Below are 18,993 nucleotides of genomic sequence, written 5' to 3'. Positions count from 1 at the left end.
CTTCCTATTTGCCGTTTCCTTTTCCCTATTCTCTTCTTACCACCATCCTTATGTCCTCCTCCCTCCTCTCCTCATGTCGTCCTTCACTCCTCCCCTCCATCCTTCAAATGTTGGTGGGTAGCAGAACAATATCCAGGGGGTCATGGCGACCGGCAGCCCCCTCCCTGTGGTCTCTTCCTGCTATTGTCCCTGGTCCTACTGCTGCTTGGCTCCGACACTCCATTAACCGCACACACACTGGCTTAATCACCACTGTGCACTGTTCTGCTCCGGCCTCTGAGCATGGGAGAGACGCTGGAGACTTTGAGCACGTGCATGAATACAGGTTACCTTGGGAAATCTGTGACTAATTCCACAGAGGTGTCCAATAATTGTCCAGTGGAGTACAATCCACTGAGTAGTAAAACGTTAGATATATAATTTCAATGCTTGTCCCCCTGGAAATTATCACATCTGAATGACAGCCAGAAGTTAAAAATGTACCAAAAAAACAAGACTGATCAAAATTATACTATTACAAATGTATAATAATATTGAAGGATTTTAAAGAGTTGATAATATGAAATTACACAAAGGAAGGTCATGTGTCATTCAGTATTCCAACTTCATTTCATGCCCCTTTTTCTTTTTCTTCTTCTTTAATTATTGAACTGGTTTATATACATGAAGTACTACTGGTGTGCTAAATCCCAAGAAACAAGGTAACCTCCAATCTGTGCCCTATTCTCTCTCCATGATAGGTTGACTACTACCCACAGTGTCAATTTAAGGCTATAAAATAGTAGTAGCATTGGCTTGTTTCACTATAAGAAGCAGCCCATGTGTCCTTACATGAATAGAGGCCATTAAATAGATGGTCGTCACAAATATAATGCAAACCAGACCCCACACGCGCACACACACAAAGCATCGGCCTTGGTCGTGTAGAGGAGATGAGGTGACTGTCAATGTAATGTAACACAGAGAGTGCATATGATTGAAGTCTTTTTTTTTTTTTTTTCATCAGTCAGAGAGATGGCTAGAACAGAGCGGTAAGCACGTGAAACCTGCTGCTGCAGCAGCGGTTGTCGCATGATTACATTTCTATAGGGTACTACAGTTTTTTTTTTTTTCCTCTTTTTCCTCTGACACTTTGATCCCACAACGGCTCCATCTCCTCCTGAAGCCAGACCCCCCGAGTTCTTTGATGTACCTGTCTATCTGTCTGTTCTGCTGTGGCCCCAGACTCAGATCACTTATTAAATGAGACATGGATGTCAGGACCTCACATCTTTGCCTCTTATCACCGATCACCCACTGTATCTGACTGTGGCAGCTCTAAATCTCTTCTTTCTCTACTGTTGGCAGGCGTCAGCTGCAGAGTAAGTTACATCAAAAGGCCTAAAGTAGGGATCATGAAACATAGAGCAAATCCTATACTACAGGGATTTTACAGAAAAAAAAAACAATTTGGGAAATCCTCAGAGTTACATGTGTGAGCTAGACGCTGCATATCTAGAATCAGCAGCTGGTCATCAGTGCAAATTTCGAATGGTGTAGCACTTCCTGTCGCTTACAGTAGGAATTCACATTTTTCATAATTTCTTTTATCAACGATAATAATTAAATGATCCCTGTGGATTTACTGTCAGATTTTATTATAACTCAGTACAGCTCACAAAAAATAAAATACAATTTTTAATGTTTTTAAAGTCAATTTAACACATAATTCAGATTTGAGATTGAAAAATTGCACATTGAGCTCAGATAAAATTTCAAAATTTGGGCTCACTATTAGGCACAAAACCAGACATGTTTTCAGAAATCTAAAAATGCTTAGTTGAATAGTTAATTTTTTTTTTTTTTGTGATCAAATATAAAAACACAATTTGTTTTTTTTGCATTTAAATATTCTTAAAATGACATCTACTCCTTCTATTATCCCGACTCTATGAATATGCAAACATTTATAGTTTCAAAACTTGCCCTCAAAATTAAAATGAATAAACACACGGTTACCAATTATAGTGCACCTTTACATATTTAAACAATGACAACATACTTGTCATAATGTGTTCAGAAGACATGAACTTTTATAGTTAATGTTACAGTTATACTGTATGTAGCTTCGTGTAATTCTGAATGAAAGACATTTTTATCACAGTTACACAAACACATAAAGCAAACGGAACAGCTAAACCTAATTTCCATACAGACAAGGCAAGAATCATTATTCATTTGTGTCTGGTATGTGTCCTAATCGTTTCAGCCAAAGCATTTCAGCTCCCCTCTCTCTTTTACGTGCCTGCTATCTTGTATTTACAGTCTCTCTCGTTGTCATTCTTGCTCTCTCTCTCTCTCCTCTGCTCTCAACAACCTGTCCTGTAATGCCACCCCTGGGGCAGTTTTAAATTTATTGCTTTTGGCTGAGGGCCCTCGCAACATAAATAAGCCGCGAGAAACAATGGACTGACTGAATGAGCATCATACCAGAATTGTTACACACTAGAGGGGACAGGAAGACATGCACTTCACTTTCTATGCTATTACAGAGAAAGTTCTATAATCGTTATTCTCCATTTCTATTCTTCACATTTCCATCTCTGTTCGCTTTTCTCATTTCCTTACTTTCCTTCCTTGTTACTTATACTGCTTTCACACTAAAGCAACGTCATTGTCATGAATGGATCAACAATGGTATCTGACCCGGCTCCATGACCGCTCTGACAAAAAGTGAGAAAAATAAAAACCTTTTTAGATACTGCTGAGGGTTAAGTCATGAAATTTGGTTTTGTGGGAGTTGAGTCAACGTTTACTTTCACTGCACTTTCGTTGCATGTGCGTCGTCGTTGCTCGGGAGCTACGTGGCTACGTGAAGTTGTTGTAGAAAGGACACATCCTTTGTGTTAGCGTCGCAGGTAGCCTCTCCCAGTGACCTGTGATTTTCCTTGGAATGCTACAGGGTAAAGTATGTCAACATCCTTTCAACGCAGACTCGCACAACCAAGCACGTAATACAATGCACACACAAACACGCACCTAGACCGGCGTCGTATGATTCAAACTTGAGAGCAAACTAATTAATTTCATTGCCGCAGGCCGTGCGTGTTGGCATACCGTGTGACAACTTTAGATGTGTATTGCCACTAGTCGGTTTCAGCCGGTAAAACCTGAGTTTGATGCTTGTGCGTCGCAATAATTTGTTCTTTCAGCTTTTTTTTCAAAACAGACACACGTATTGTACATGCACATGCAGGCAAACACTATTACTGCACACTGTGTCTCGTTCTTTTTCTGTCACTCACATACAAACAGGAAAAAAAGAGGCTGAAACTGTTAATAGTAGGGATGAGAGATTGACAGAGATAGAAATTAGAAAGAATCTTCTGTCCAGGAATAAGAATGTTTAGCCATTTAAATGCATGTGTTGTGCAAGTCCACGTCAAAAACACTGCCTCTTAAATCTAAAATTGACAACGTTAGTACAGGCTCTGGTTTAAAAACAAATGCTTCGATGCTTTGAAATGAATCCCTGCATCCAAATTAGCAAAGAATATTCTAGCTACTTAGCCATGATCCGTAACTATAACCACATACTCCATTAATGCCACCAACTGCCTCAAGGATATATAAAAAAATTTTAAAAAATGGATGAAAACCATTTTTCTCATATTCAACTGTCATGAATCTGTAGTCGTCATCATTGGTTCTGTATCCCTCAACAAGCACATGCAAAGCTTCTCCCTCCGTGTTGACAGCCCCCTCGTTTGCCAGTTCTCTCTCTCGCATTTTGATTCCATTCTTTCCCTCAAACCTCACATCAATCACATTGTCAAAACTGTCTTTCTCATCCTCCAACTCTCATCCGCTCGCTTTGTTCTTTTAAGACTCAACTTCTTTCCTCGGGACTTCTCCAGAATCCTACTGCTAACATATTCACACTCCAAGGACAAAAAAAAAAAAAAAATCTCCCTCAAAGTCTCCTCCTCCTCGTCCTCGTCTATACCAAAGTTCACCATCACATGTTCCTTTCGTTCGTCTTTGCTCTTCCAAACTCTCATCGCTGCCCGTACTTTCAGATCAGTCATCCTGTGACATATTTAGTGGTCAATCGAATACATGCAAACACATATTTACGGTAGATTGCTTTGTGATCAGATCAGGATCATTTCTACTGTTTACCTTGTGATTGTCAAGACAGAGGACAGCTTTCTAGATCCGTAGTCCTGCTGTTTACGGATCTGTTACTCAAACTGAACCTCCTCGATAACATCATCTTCATTGGTACCCATAGCAACGCATTCACACAAATGCAGCTTGTTATGTGTTTTTTTTAATGCAACCCTATTTTCAGTGTGAATACCCACTTAGGACTAAAGACGGATCCTAGGGTGAAAGGGGCTTCTTCCTGTCATCCCCTCCCTCTCTGGGGCATACTCTTCATCCCCCATTAGTAACCTACACTTAGTCACCACATTGAGAAAAGTGCTCCTTATATTCTTTTTCTCTTTATAACATGCACTTACACATACATACAAAATCCACACCGTCCCTTTCTGTCTCTGTCCTGCTCCCGGTCGTCTCTCCCACTCACACAGCCAAACCCCCCTCGCCATCCTTGTCACGTCCACAGGGCTCACGCCGCCTGCCACGAGGTGAGAGGTCTTCTGGCTGGGGACCAGGCCAGCAAACGCCTCTCTTTGATCCTACCCTGCCCTGGCTGCTACCTGCAGATAGCATATTCACACACGCAGCGCTCTCTCTTTCAGCCGCAGAGACAATTCTACATCTCCCGTTTCCTCCCTTTCTGTTTCTGTCAGACGCATTAGAAACTGTGCTTTTCTCCGCTGTGTTGCTGCGGTCTAAAAAATGCTTTCGTTTTATGGATGTAGATTTGCACTATTTAAAAAAAAAAAAGGATTTTTTTTTTTATTTACAGCAGATTTATCTAAAATAGTGACAAAAAAATGCTATAAGTTAAAAGGTTTTGTTAAATATGTGTCTCGTGTATGTGTGTGTGTGTGTGTGTGTGTGAGAGAGAGCACTCACTGTCATCTGGTTACCATTTGAAGGCAGAATTACAGCTAATGATATCCTAGAGGAAAACTACAGTAGCTAAACATGCAACAGTTCCTCGGTTTCTTTCTTTTTTGTATCCCCACCTACTTTTTTCTCCCTGTCAGAGCGCTGCAGAGGCAAGTAGATGAAGTCTGGAAAAACAGCAGAATTTCGCAGATATTAATACTTTTGGGTTTATACACGAAGCCTTCTGAATTGCTGCGGTCAAAGGAAAGCTTTGTTCTAACAGACAGTTTAAGTGTGTGTTTGTCTGCCCCTTTTGGATATTACTGTGCCACACAAACGCACCCCCGCCGCCCTCCATGCACACACTTTCTACCGCTCACATCTGGATTCAATCAGAATCCCAACAATCCCCCAGCAGCTTCTCTAGGAGAAGTAGGTTAGAGAAGCGGTGTCAAATATCAAGCTCAAAACTCATTTGAATATCTGTGTGTTTCTGAATGTACAACATGTTTGCACAAAAGGAGAAAATAAGGGGCAGACACTCTCCAGGAATCCTACAGACACTTACTAGAAACAAGCATTTATACTTTAGTGAGTTCATTCAAAGCCGTGACCGTATTGTGCAGGTATGGCTTTTGCTCTATTTGTACACATGAATGCTATCCTTGTGGATTAGTAAAAGATTGCCTTCAGCCATTACAGCTCCAAAGTACATTTCAGAAACGTTTTCTTGAACTCTGCCTTTCATTTTCTCCTTCTCTCTCTCTCTCTCTCTCTCGCCTATATTTCTCTATGAGCCTCAGTGAAAACAAATTCTGACTTTTTCTTGTGACTGTGCAAAATCAACTCAACCTATTGTAACATCTCTACCAGTGGAAACCAAAAAAAACGCAGGCAAAATCCAAAACCGCAGTATAACTGGCGTTGAAGAACGAATGCGAAGGGATAAAAGATTAGCGTCGCTCAAATATGCACTGTTTCTCTAGCTAATAAAAAGAAGACAATATTGTCATTACATTGTGGACATAAAACTGGCCATGAGACAAGATGCACTGAGATACAAACTCATTGTTTCCAATATTATACATACACTGACACTAATTGACTTTGGCTTTTGCTGATGGGGTAAGCAGATGCTCTCCTCAGGCTCACACAAACTCTTAATATCCACCCTTCACGCTCTGTGCAGTGTGGTTACTTGTCACATAACGCACAGCACACTATTGTGTTTATGCACCTGTTCTTTCACGACACCCTCTATCATCGCATACTGTATGTCTACACAACGGCGCTAGTCCTAGGCCACCTGTAACCATGGCAACAGCACACAGTGATGCTGAGCAAAGGGGGAGCATGCTGCTTGATTGACAGGGCTGATGTTTAATGGATATTAGATGCTCTTATTTCCCTTTCATAGGGAATGGACTGTGTAATTAAGGGAGTATAACCAAAAAGTTGTACATTCTAGGATAATACAATTTACAAAATGCCAAATGTAGTCAAATTTAAAAAAATACCCATTGTTTACTTAGTTAAACTAATTTGGATCTTGTTTCTCTGTTTTTTAATATCATTAAATGTAGTTCCTGTAACTCCCAATTTCTTTCCTTGGTGTTGCTTGGCAACATATAGCAAAACAGGAACTCTTTATCTATCACTGCCTCCCTTCCCCTCTTACTATTCATTTATTTTATTTTATCGGTTACACAGATAACCCTCGCTCAAAGTTCATTGGCTAAGCCTCCCTACAATTACATATTGCATGAAAGTCAATCCATACCAGCTAATCAGAATCGAACATTACCGATGGCAACGGTATAATAGTTTATAGTCACGTTTGACTATAATCATCTTCTTCATCAAGATGTTTCCGTGCAGTCTGTCATGCAGAGACGTATTTAAGGACATTTCTAGTTGTAGCTGTATGCTATAATGCAAACGCACACATATGTAGATGAAAATTTGCTTTGAGTTGGTGCAAAATATCAAATGGTAACATTTATGCTTAATATTATACATGGTCCCTTATGAAAAGAATAAAATAAATATCAGGGGTTAAAGTAGGGGCTGCAACCTATGATTATTTTCATTATTGATTAATCTGCAGATTATTTTCTCGATTATTGGATTAATTGTTTAGTCTATAAAATATCAGAAAATTGTCAAAAATCTTAAGATGTCTTGTTTTTGTATAAACGTTAGAATGTTTAAAGTTCCTGAAGTTGTCTGGCATCAGTAATGCTCAAGTACATCATGTTCACTATTGATGGAGAGCCAAGATTTCTTAAGAGAAATTTAGAATCGCAGCTTCCTATAATAAATAAAGGAAAACCCTAGATTTAGTATGTTGTAGTGATAAGAAAAACAAGCAACTTTCTCTGTACCTTTCCATGTTATAGTGGTGAAGAATTCTATATTATAGATACTTGTCACAAAATTATATAATGTGCATTGCTGCTTTTGACAACAACTGTCTCTTCCTCTATGATTTGTCTCTAACAGGTCTTCCCACCCCTTCCTAATGAGGCTGAGATCGCACACACCAAAAAGCTCTTCCGACGCAGGAGGAATGACCGACGGTAATGACGCATGCAAGCCCTGCACACACACACACATACACTCACACACACACATTCACACACATACCTACCTCAGTGAGAGGGAATGTTTTTCTGTGTTGATGTCAGATGTCAGTGCACAGCCAGTCCTATAGCCTTAACATCTCTCCCCAGCCAAAGCAATGTCAACACAGGAATGCAGGCTCCACACTTCACTGCAGACAGGAAAAAGAAAAAAAACACTGAGGAGACATTCAAGGTTTTTTTCACATTTAATAGGTCACTCAACAAAATATGTGGCAGTTATTCAGTCACCCATGTTTGCCTACAATACTCGAGCTTCCTGTCTTTTTTTTTTTTTTTTTTTTCCTGATTATGGATTTACTCGTCTTGCTTTTGCGACATTTAACCTATCCTCGTGTCCTTAAAAGTTTAAACTGCCACTCTGGCACTAAAATTTTGCACTGGCACATCTGCTCTAATTGTATACACTCTGAAATCTAATTTCACCCAAGTCTGACTTCATTGAAACCAGGTCCTTAAGAGAAAAAAAAAAACCCCATCTCTCTTTCTCTCGTTCTCTCGTTCCCTGCCCTGATGTCACTGGAAAACTGTTCTTCAGTTGCTAAGAGACAGGCCAAGAGAAAATATTTGGGTTGTATTTGTGGTTAAAAAGAGGAAATTTTAGCTGTACCAAATGGACAAAAGCACTTTCATCCTTGTTTTTAAGTACAGGGAATAATTGGTGCTGTCCAGAGCTATTGTGTTTATGTGCGATGGGCGCAGCGCAGTGCTGGCAAAAAGAAAAGAACAAAAATATAAACTTGGACCAACAGCAGTTTGCTTAGGTTTCAGTGTATTTGTTTTGTGATCTAGAAATATTAACAAGAGACCATCCTGTTTTTTTGTGTGCACTCTGGTTCCAAGCACACTTTGTCTACTGCACAGCTTGTATTAGAGGGCTCACAAAATGTCCAGTTTTACGTACAGTACGTGTGTTTGTGTACATGTCTGGTATACGCACGTGTCTGTTGTGGAGGTATAATTTAGCAACTGAGCAGAACTGAAACGTACGGAGTGGGGCCCAAAAGTCTGTGTCAACTACCGAGAACTGTTTGTTTTTATCATTTGTTATGACATGAAACATTGACTGATGGTTGCTTAACACCAACAGGGTGGTGGAAATATCGATGTGGAAGCTTCATTTATGTCAGAATAAGTGACTTGCACAGGATCAACTACACATTGACCAAAGAGTTGGGCCACTCTGTCCTACAGAGACATGGCTTGCATAAAAGCATACCAGGCTAATTTGAAGTCCAAACTGTAAAAGAAAAGTACTCTCTTGCATGACTTTCCCTCCACAGTCACCCCAGCCCAACTCATTTAACATTTTTGGAAAGAATTGAAAAGGAAAATATGAAACATGCTATATTATAACAAGACGTGCCTGAAGACACCGCTCAAACAGTTCTTGAATATATGGATTCCTAAAGAGTTCAACCTGTGATCCATCTAATTAATGCTAAAGTACAGCAGCATGTTGCTGCCACCATGACAAAAAAACATTTACTCAGTTTCTTGTTATTATGACATTTTTTTCTCGTTTCAACACAATCCTTATATTATTACAAGACTGTTTTCACATTATAACAAGATGGTTTGATGTAATGATCATGATGTAAGTTTCTCGTTATTATTATTATTATTCCATTTTAACAAGAAACATTTCTTGTAATAACATACCACTTTATCTTGTTTGCAATCTTATTTATTTTGCATAATTAATGTATATCATTAAAACAAGAAAAAGATCCAGTCAGTGTCTAAAGAGATGATAACGTTGCCTACATCGGCTAGGAAAACTGAAGACGATGAAATAACAAGAAAGATTGCGATATAACAAGATCAAGTGATATGTTGTCATTACAAGAACAAAATCGTATAAAAATGGAATAATTTTGTATCTAGTAATAACAAGAAAAATATATCATTATAACAAGAAAGTGTCATGTTAATAACATGAAAAGAATCATATTAAAACAAGAAAGGTTTGTCATGGTGGCAGCGATATACTGCCATACTAAACAAAAACCTTCTGACTTGTATTTCAAATTGAAAATGTATTTCAGTTTGGCATCAGTATCATAGGACACATATGCTTGGTCCGCTCTAGACGTCTCTTATCTATCCTTCCCTGTAAACCTTAAACTTGCTCAGGTGGTGAGTGTAAGCCTTTGAAACTTTTGATACAAATTTCCCACCAGGCTGTATGTAATGTGAACCCAACTTTAGCGTCGTATCAGCACTCATCTCTTTTGTGGTTATGTTATGTAGCATTATAAAGCCTTGGAAAAAGCCCTCTTCTGCCTCCTTGTACCAAATATCAAAGGAGAGATGAGGCAGAGGATAAGAAGACAGGACAGAAAAGTATAACTCTAGCAGACAGGCTGGAGAGAGAAATTAAGCTGTAACTGGTCTCAAAATGCAGATTTCAAGGGATATGTCTGGTAGGGCAATTAATCCAATTTTATTTTCAATGACCATTTTGGCTTCCAACAATTATGAAAACAAGATAATCGAGATGAAACGATTATTGTGACGCATTACGTTTCACAACGATGCTCTCGTCGTGTCTTGTGTCGAGAGCATCGTGTGTCGGAGCAGCCGTACAGCGCAGTGAGAGACAGACAGGCGGGCAGGCAGAGTTCTTCCTCACAGCGTGAATGTGTCTGAATTTAACAAACAGTCAAAAGTTCAAGTTCAAAAGACATCTATGAACTACTTTGCTTTAGTTTCAGTCAGACTTTGGATTCTATTTTTTTTTAGATACGAGGACGCGTCGCTCTGTATAATGATCTCTGCTTTCATCCAGCCGCTCTGCGCCACGCTTTCTCTGTCTGCAGTCTGTTACCGTGCACATGCTTACTTGTAAAAAGATGATTAGAAACCTGGTAATACGTATACATGGCAGAGAAATCGGTGTTCTCCGGGGAGTAAAACCTACCTGTGGAAACCAGGTTTCTCTGATCCCAAACTCTGATTACAGAAAGCAGGTGTCTCGCTTACATGACAAGTTAAGAAATCAGCTTTCTGGAGAAAACCCACTGTGACCTGGTTACTCAAGTTCAATAAATGCATGATGTTTCCAAAGTCACTGAGTAATCCTGTTAAATAATGGTGATTATATTGACCAAAATAATTGTGATATTGATTTTTGCTATAATCCAGCAGCCCTACTTTCTGGGAATCATATTCTTGTCTTTACAAAACCCAACAACTAGAGAGAGAGAGGTGGGGGGGTGAAAGCAACCTGGGCTTTTCGTAATGGTTTTTCACACCACCATTCGTCTATTTAAGTAGCGAATCCAGTAAGTTGGTAAGGAAAGGTACTGGAGAATGTCATCATTGTTGGTAGTCGGGAAGGCTTTCATACACAATAGGAGAGTAGACACAGAAAATATAAATGTAATTTGAATGAGTCATCACACCTATCCAGCCTGGCCAAGCAACCCTGCTTCAGTATAAAAGATTAGATATGAAAGTGTGGAAACAGGTTATTGTAGTAAAGAATTTGTCAACTGACACAGAAAAAAAAAAAAAAGCTTCCACAGTTTTTCTCCATACTGCCATTTATGAAGCTTAGTGTTGTTTGCTCACCAAACACATCAACTGCATATGTTTGTCCATGAGACATGGTAATCCTCTTATGTCGATATTCTTTCGCGTACAGGTTGTGCAACAGAAAACAACCAGTAGCCTGTGACAATAAACATCCACTGTCATGAGAAACCACACAGATAACGTTACATTTGTGTTGTATTGTGCCTGATGTATCAACACAGCTGGGTGAAGGAAAGTTCATAGTAAAACTTGGAAGCAGATGATGAAACACAGAGATTAATATAAATCTTTTTTTGTGTACAAAGCATATCGGCAAATACACCATGTGCATCGTGCAACTTGACGGTTGTTAGTCACAGAGAAGCACAAGAAAAAGAAAAAGCGAGTGAGACTGTGAGATTGAGTAAAGGAAAAGCGTAGGCTGACTGTGGCTGGAAGGAAAAGAAAGGGGAGGTAGTGCATGTGTTTCTACTTTAGTAGGCACGTCAAGCAGGGCTGAAATTAGTTGTGATTTACTGGAATGTGCTGCTTACCGCTCGCTGCTCCAAACAGCAAAGGGGCAAAGTACGAGCTAATATGCTCCTTCCTCGTCCCTTTTTTTTTTCTCTCTCTCTCTCTCTCTCTCTCTCTCTCTCTCTATCTCTCTCTTTCTAAAAAGATGGAACATTTTTGTGGAGCTTTTAGAAAGCTCCGGTCGACTTTATTCAGTCAAGTGTTCTTTTGGTCCAAAGTATGTTCACGCTTACAACTGAAGAAAGATGATTTTTTTTTAACACTTCATCGCTAAACCAGCTACCTGCTTGATCGAGCATCCGCTGTTCACACGTTTGCTGTAAAGAGATACGCCGAACAAACAGTCTCATTTGAGCTTTAAAGCCGAGTGTTGACATGTTTATATAATTGTTAAAGAGTTTGTGAGGCTCTAGATGTCAGCACACAGAGTACCAATTGCACTGTCTATTTTATAATCAAGGACCATGTCTGCTCTGTGTGTGTTTGTGTGTGTATGTGTGTTTATATGCATTTATTCACTCCAGTAAAAGGAAACAGCCAGTCTGCATGTTTCTCTGACCCCACTAAAGCTTTTATGCTGATATCTTCTGGCCACAACAACTCAAGGTTACTGACTATATTCTCCAATGTATACATGCATGTATGCACTATACATCAAGTATGTTTCTGAGGTTTTTTCGTTTTGAATACTGGCGGTTTTCTATATTTTTCATATTGTCACCAAATCTCACGTGCAGAGCCAAACCAACAATGAGTCGATCCTACTTACAAATATTGTGTGTGTGTGTGTATCCAAAGCCTGATTTATCTCACTCCTCTGTTCTGCAGACCTCTGTTGTTGTCTAAAACTATGAAAAATATGTCAGTGAGCCACAGAGGATGTGCACCAAGGATTAATAACAGCGATCACGTTCTCACTCTCCGGAGAGTACCTCTGTGTAAGGCAGACGCCACCGCACATGAGCGGGAAGTTATTTGAGAAATTTACAATATAATACAAAGTCAAGAGGTTGTGATATGTAGCACAACAAACTAGCGAAGCTCTGTAATCCTAACAGCAATTCCCACACATGCACAGCGGCGACAGCACATTTGTTGACAATGAGAACATAGAAAATTGCCAGCCATATCCTTTAAGACTTTAAACAACAATGGAAATAGAAAAACAAATTATAGCACGACTGATATTATTGATGTATATAATTAGTTTATTGCAGATGTATCAGTATCAGCCGACAAATAAGAAAACACAGGAATGCCAAAGTAGGGAAGCTTGTGTGTTTTTTTATGTTATGGATTTATATGGGTTTAAATAAAAGTAATCAGCTGATGTATCATTGTCAGATTTCTTTAAACTCTCAAATATCAATAGTGGTATCGGCCTAAAAAGTCCTGTATCAGTCGGGCTATAATACAAATGCTCAGTCAGGCAGTCAAAACTCGTCTCCCCACAGTCCATTAAACCAGTGTGTTGTGGCCTGTATGAAGCTCGGGCTGCGTTATTGACTGTCTGCCTGCAGGCGTCTTTTCCCCCGGGCCAATCGATTTGCTAGTCTGGGTCAACCAACGGTCCAATGGGCCGACGAGTTCTCCATCCACACACGCACACACACACCCACAGCAACAGCCAATGATCGATCATCAGTATCCTACCTCCTCCCATGATCATATCTGTCAAATTCATTTCACCTTTTTAGTTACCATGGCATCCTCCACTTCCTGTAGTTCTCTACGCATGTTGTTTGAATGACATAGTTATCAACCTGTAGTTTTTTGTTTGTTTCCGCTTTGCTTCCTTGCTTTTTTTATGTCTCCCCTCCGTCTTCTATTATCTCCTGTCTTCCTCATGCTGTCTACAAAAATGCCCTCCCTCCTCCTCCTCCTCCTCCGCCGTTTGCTACAAATTGTTCTGCCATTTTTATCTCGCTCTTCATCTATACCTCCATCCTTCCAATCGCCTGCATTGTGGCATACCCTCCTCTCCTGCTTGTAGAGTGGTTGATCAATTCACCCGAGACCAGTTAACCATACTTCTGCCTACTGGCCCAGGGGGAATGCGGCAAGTCTCAGCCAGGTTAGTGACAACATGAGGAAAGAATGAGACTTGAACACATTTTCAACATATGGCACGGCGTGAACTCGATTCACTCTACTCGACAGAGGCTCAACATCCAAAGGTCAACTGATAATTGGTGAGACAAGAATAAAGTGCTTCTTTTTGTTTCATTTTGTTTCCATCAAATACTTGAGCAGCCCAAAATAAGGAGTAGGTAGAGTATAAATAGAGGGATTTGGGGAAAAAAAAAGGAGACACACACAGACAGCATCACACTAAGATACTTTAAATCTGATCACTACCTCGATGCTACCAGACTCATCATCTCAAACAAAAACAAAAAAATAAATAAATTACAGTTTCTCATTTGATTAGATAGTTGATCACTCCAGACAACCTGTTTCCAAGTAACAAGATTTTGTGAGATGAAATTTCATCAGTGGCCCCATCATTTATCCTCAGTGCAAACATCTCCCTGGCAGTAATGTGACTGATGGATGGTCAGTCTGAGCAACACTCAAACTACTGCAGAGCTTACAGTCATTAAATGTGATTAACATTTAATTACTGTCTCACTTTCACCTCTCCGCATCGCCAGTAGATCAGGAGAATGGCTTATTAGAGTTGAGCCTAAACTAACAGCTGCTGTAAAGATCAAATTAATCACGAGACGAGCGAACGCGTGTGTGTGTGTGTGTGTGTGTGTGGATGTGTGTGTGTGTGTGTGTGTGTGTGTGTGTGTGTGTGTGTGTGTGTGTGTGTGTGTCTGTGTTTGAGATATCGTAGTCCTCAACTGTCAGAGCGTCTCTGTCGAGCAGTCCGTGGCTTTGCAAAAGATTCTGAAATCTCACCTTCTGCCATCATATTAAATGAGATGTCACAATTTCTGCCTGTCAGCGTTAAGCTACAGTATTACACTGATTATGATGAAGTAAAACATTGGTTAAAATATTGAAACTTCAAGAAACAGCTATGTAGAAGTTAATGTTAGTTGTAAAAAAAAAAAAAGAAAAATCAGACTTACTGTTATATTATTATAGAAGAGCTTAGATTAGCCATGCAATTAAAAACGTGTCAAGACGATGAACGTCTGACTTAGAAAGACACTGAGAATATTTGCATAGTGTCAGAGGCTGTTGGAGGTAGAGGAGAGAGTCTGAAGATGAACTGTCTCCCAGCCTCCCCAAGAGAGTGAAGACGAGGGGCCAGGCAAGACATAAACCAAATGAGCACACACACACACAAAAAGGGCTATAAATACACCTGCATACATTCACTTTCTCTCTCTTCCTACCAGTGTACACACACATACATACATACAGATGGGTGACAACATCGAGTTTGTACAGGAGGGACAGGACATCATTCTCATTCATCATTCTCTTCATGTTGGCATATTTCTTGTTGGTAGAGAGTGTTATTTTGTTTGTTTGGATCTTAACAGTCAACATTAACAAGTGTCATACATCCTTTTCAGTTAACATGGAAGCCGCGGTAACGGTTGCTAGTAGTTAACTTATTGTTTTTCGCAACAATCAGAGAAATATGTAGAGTTTACAATATTTTTCATGAAAGATTAATCTACAGATTATTTTCCCCATTAAATTATTAGTCTAAAACATTTAATGGGTATTTTCCCCTGTTTTTTGATGTTTTATAGAGTCCAATGTGACAAAATCCCAAAATATTGAATTTATTACAATGCAGGACAAAGAAAAGCAGAAGATGTGGGAGCCATCAAGTCTTGGGTGGCTTTTTTTCTTGAAAAGTAGTTGCCGATTAATTTTTCTGTTGATAGACTGATTAATTGATTGACTAATCATTGCAGCTCTAGAAATATGTCAGTGTAGGAGTAATTTTTGTATGTGGACTTAGAACAACTTGTACAGCTGCGTTGATTACATCCACACTTGGCTCCCTTTTTCTGTCGCTGTTTTTCATGACTGTAGCCAGGTAGCTAGCTATTAGGGCTGCACTATATATATCGTTTCAGCATCAACATTGCGATGTGCGCATGTGCAATAGTCACATTGCAGGAAGCGCAATGTCAAGTAAGGCAAATCAACACAACACGCTACAACTTTTTTGCTGCTTGATACAAAAGGAAAACTTGCAATGTTCTCATTTTCCATGACCAATCTGCAAGAAAAGTCCAGCGGATATTACGTAATTTAGTCTGATTTAAGAGTTCTTCGATACATGGAGTTTGATCAGTTCGCAATGTGCTCTAGTGAAGGGGTGCACCTTATCAATTTATCAAACAACCAAAGCAGGCCCATTTTGGTTGTTTGATCAACTGATCAAGTGCACCCCTTCACCAGAGCACATAGTGAACTGATCGCTGTGCATGCAGAGTCTGTGTATCACCTGCCTGTAAACATGCCTGTGACGCTTCTACTGTCACAGATAATGTCGTCCGGATGCTAGAGGCAGGCGTTCAGTCTCACGAGGCGGTTTTTGAGCGCGTGTATTCCTGTTATCAGCAGCACCTCATCCTGGTGCTGGTTAATAGTTAAAAGTTACTGTCACGGTGCTGGTCCATGCCCTAATGTAATAAACACTTAACACACAACACACACACAAAACTTGCAGTATCCAGACCTACTTGTACTTACATCTGTCAAAAGAATTTCTTCATAATAACCTTTAAAGCAATAGAGACCGGAGCCGAAGTATCAAAGTTTAACAGAATTTATTTTCTTGTACAAGAAGGAGCGTTTCACAGTGCAACACACAAGATGAGGTTACAAAGAAAAAGACTCCTCCAGGAGCACCTACAATGAGTTTTTATACAGTACAGGTGGGCGTTTCAATTCTTCCCCTAATTTGTCAAGTACAGACTTCATAGATAACGATGAGATTCCTTTTTACAAATATAATGCTGAACTTCCTTTAACCTTAGTTGATGAGTCTACTGATGTTGCAGAACAAAACCGGAACAATTCATCATGATTTGTGTAAAATAGTAACACACATACACAGTGTAATCATAATTTTTATAACAACATCTTCTTTTTGTTTTGTTTTGTTAGAAGAGGATAGACTTTTAAAGTACCCAAATGATGAAAATTATGATTGTTAATTGTATATCTGTACATAAATAACATAGCGCATGTGTCTGGTGAAACTCCTGTGTTTTTTCATATCGCAATATACAGTATATCACAGAAAAGCCCTACTAGCTATGTAGGAACATGATGTCCCGGTTCTTAATCCCGCCTTCTAATCCCCCCTCAGCCCCCCCCACCCCAATCAAAATATCACAAAAAAGTTTTTATGTTTGGCTGAAGTGGAAAAGTTGGTGTTAGACTGTTTGTTAAACTACTTTTCTTATATTTCATTCTTCAGTTCCACAAAGGTCAGTCCAAAGCTATCTCTTCTATTCTGCTGCTACAATCAAATCCATTATTTCTGCTCTGTATCTGTGCTGTAGTTTGTCTGGTCATGTAATGTGTCTGGTCTGCATGTAGGAATACATTAGATTTCTTTCAAGCCCAAAGAACATTTCCAAGGTTATTATATTAATTTATTTACCAGTGGTTAAAGTTTTCAAGCGCCATGCCTGATTTCAGTTATAGAGCAGTTTTAAATCCATAGAATACTTAATTCAATACATTGTACACATTTCTTCCTGGACAACTTTTCAGGCTCACAACTCTTTTCTCGCTTTATTCCCCGTATTTGGGATAGAATTAACTTTTTTTTATAAAAAATGTTTGCAAACTTAACTTGGCCTGTGACAGTACCACACAGCTTTCTTTCACAGGGTAGAATAGCTTGTACCTTTTTGTTCTGCAACCTCAAAAATGTCTGGCTTGTTCATTCATTTGTCATGTTTGGGTCTAAATAATTGAGCTATTGAAGGTTTGGCAAATTAAAAAGTGCAAAGAAGGGCTTTTTGTGAGCGAACGATAAAACCCACATTGCAGTGTTGGCATTGATAAACTCTAAAAAACTGTTCGGAAAGTTGCACAGCCTTTCTTTTCTAGCCAGTCCAGCCTCCTACAAGGCTTACAGTACACAGACCGAGTGGTGTCACGAGTTTTGCTTTTGTGTATCTTTTTTTTTTTGTATCTGTATTAAAGACACCTCATGGTCGGCCCTCCTCTCTTCTCTGGTTCTTTGAAAGAGAGTACAGTTTGACTGAGACTGCAAGGTGTTTTAGTGCTTTTTGTACTATTTAAACTTTTTAAAAAAAACCTGTCCCTGAGTACATTGACGTACGTTGAGATGGCCAGACAGACATGGTCCAACATTAAACATTTATATGTGCTATAACCACTTAAATTCAGACACAACTACTATACTGAAGCTTTCTATCATTTCAAACATAAGGGCTGGACCCCCCCCCCAGTTTTAATGGTTCATCTAATTTGTCGTGGCTCATTTAGTGGATTACCTACTTACTCTGGAGTCCAAGGTGCTGTGGCTTTCTCAACAACTCTTCATGTTGGCCTTTATGCTGTTAGTTATAGTGTGTTTTTATTAAATTGATTTGTCAGGGACTATGTAAGAAAATATTAATGACAAATTAAAATAAAGCAAATAGAAGAGGCGCTTTGTACCAGGTTTTGTATCTGTGGTCCCTTGGCAGGTAAGATGAAGTGAAGCAAGTTTGTGGTGAACTACAGCGAAGGGTATCTGGCTGCTGAAACTGAAAAATTCGCCTAACTTGGTCTTCCAGTCGCTTACATCTGAGTTTCTGACTGTTTGGTCACAATAAGACAGGGACAACTTCAAGCGACCCAAAATGAAATTCATCATCCACCTTGAATTACAAATGATCTGTCACTGACTGACTATATACATCCCAATGCCCAGAAATGCAAATCCCTTTTATGTGCTTACAAACTTAAGAATAAAATTTCCTTCATGTGCAGATCACTATTTAACTCGTGTGTGAAAATCACTTACAGAATTGAGCGTATCTGAACAAAGGTGTTCTAGCCGCTGCTAGTTGAGTTTATGCTAGTTCACAGGCTGAGGCAGATAATTGGTTGCCTCCTCTGTGCCAAGGTGGCTAATCCCTTTGACCATATGTCAGCAGCTTGTCAAGCCCAGAGCCAGTACAGCAAAAGGGACAGAGCTATGCAGGACAGGAAAACACAGCCACGCTGTGCATCCACATGTAAGCAGTCATTGGGCTTTTGAAGTTCTAGTTTGTATTAGTAGATGACAGGTTGCTGTTTGAATTTTCATAGTAATATTTACAGAGGAGAACTGTTAGTCGCTTTGACT

At 39.5% G+C, this 18,993-nt stretch overlaps 1 protein-coding gene and 1 long non-coding RNA gene across 4 annotated transcripts in view; one reads left to right on the top strand and one right to left on the bottom strand.

Moving 5' to 3' along the window:
• Positions 1–18,993, bottom strand: part of LOC137170474 (uncharacterized) — a 95,965-nt gene that overhangs the window by 2,739 nt on the left and 74,233 nt on the right. Inside the window, exon 2 of the long non-coding RNA XR_010924611.1 lies at positions 7,655–7,777. This is a non-coding gene — a long non-coding RNA (uncharacterized lncRNA). The remainder of the gene's footprint in view (positions 1–7,654; positions 7,778–18,993) is intronic.
• The window catches only part of ctif (CBP80/20-dependent translation initiation factor), a 59,013-nt gene that overhangs the window by 22,027 nt on the left and 17,993 nt on the right, over positions 1–18,993 (top strand). The window contains exons 8-9 of one of the 3 annotated variants that reach the window (XM_067573890.1): positions 7,507–7,583; positions 18,803–18,883. In XM_067573890.1, the coding sequence (XP_067429991.1) occupies positions 7,507–7,583; positions 18,803–18,883 (158 nt within the window). Of the gene's footprint in view, positions 1–7,506; positions 7,584–13,692; positions 13,774–18,802; positions 18,884–18,993 lie in introns of all 3 variants that reach the window. The other 2 variants (XM_067573889.1, XM_067573891.1) reach the window with 2 other exon arrangements.

Source organism: Thunnus thynnus, chromosome 19 (genome assembly GCF_963924715.1).
Source record: "Thunnus thynnus chromosome 19, fThuThy2.1, whole genome shotgun sequence".
In the NCBI taxonomy this organism is placed as follows: domain Eukaryota; kingdom Metazoa; phylum Chordata; class Actinopteri; order Scombriformes; family Scombridae; genus Thunnus; species Thunnus thynnus.
Note: the sequence above shows the minus strand (reverse complement) of the source record. Positions and strands in the feature narration are given on the sequence as shown.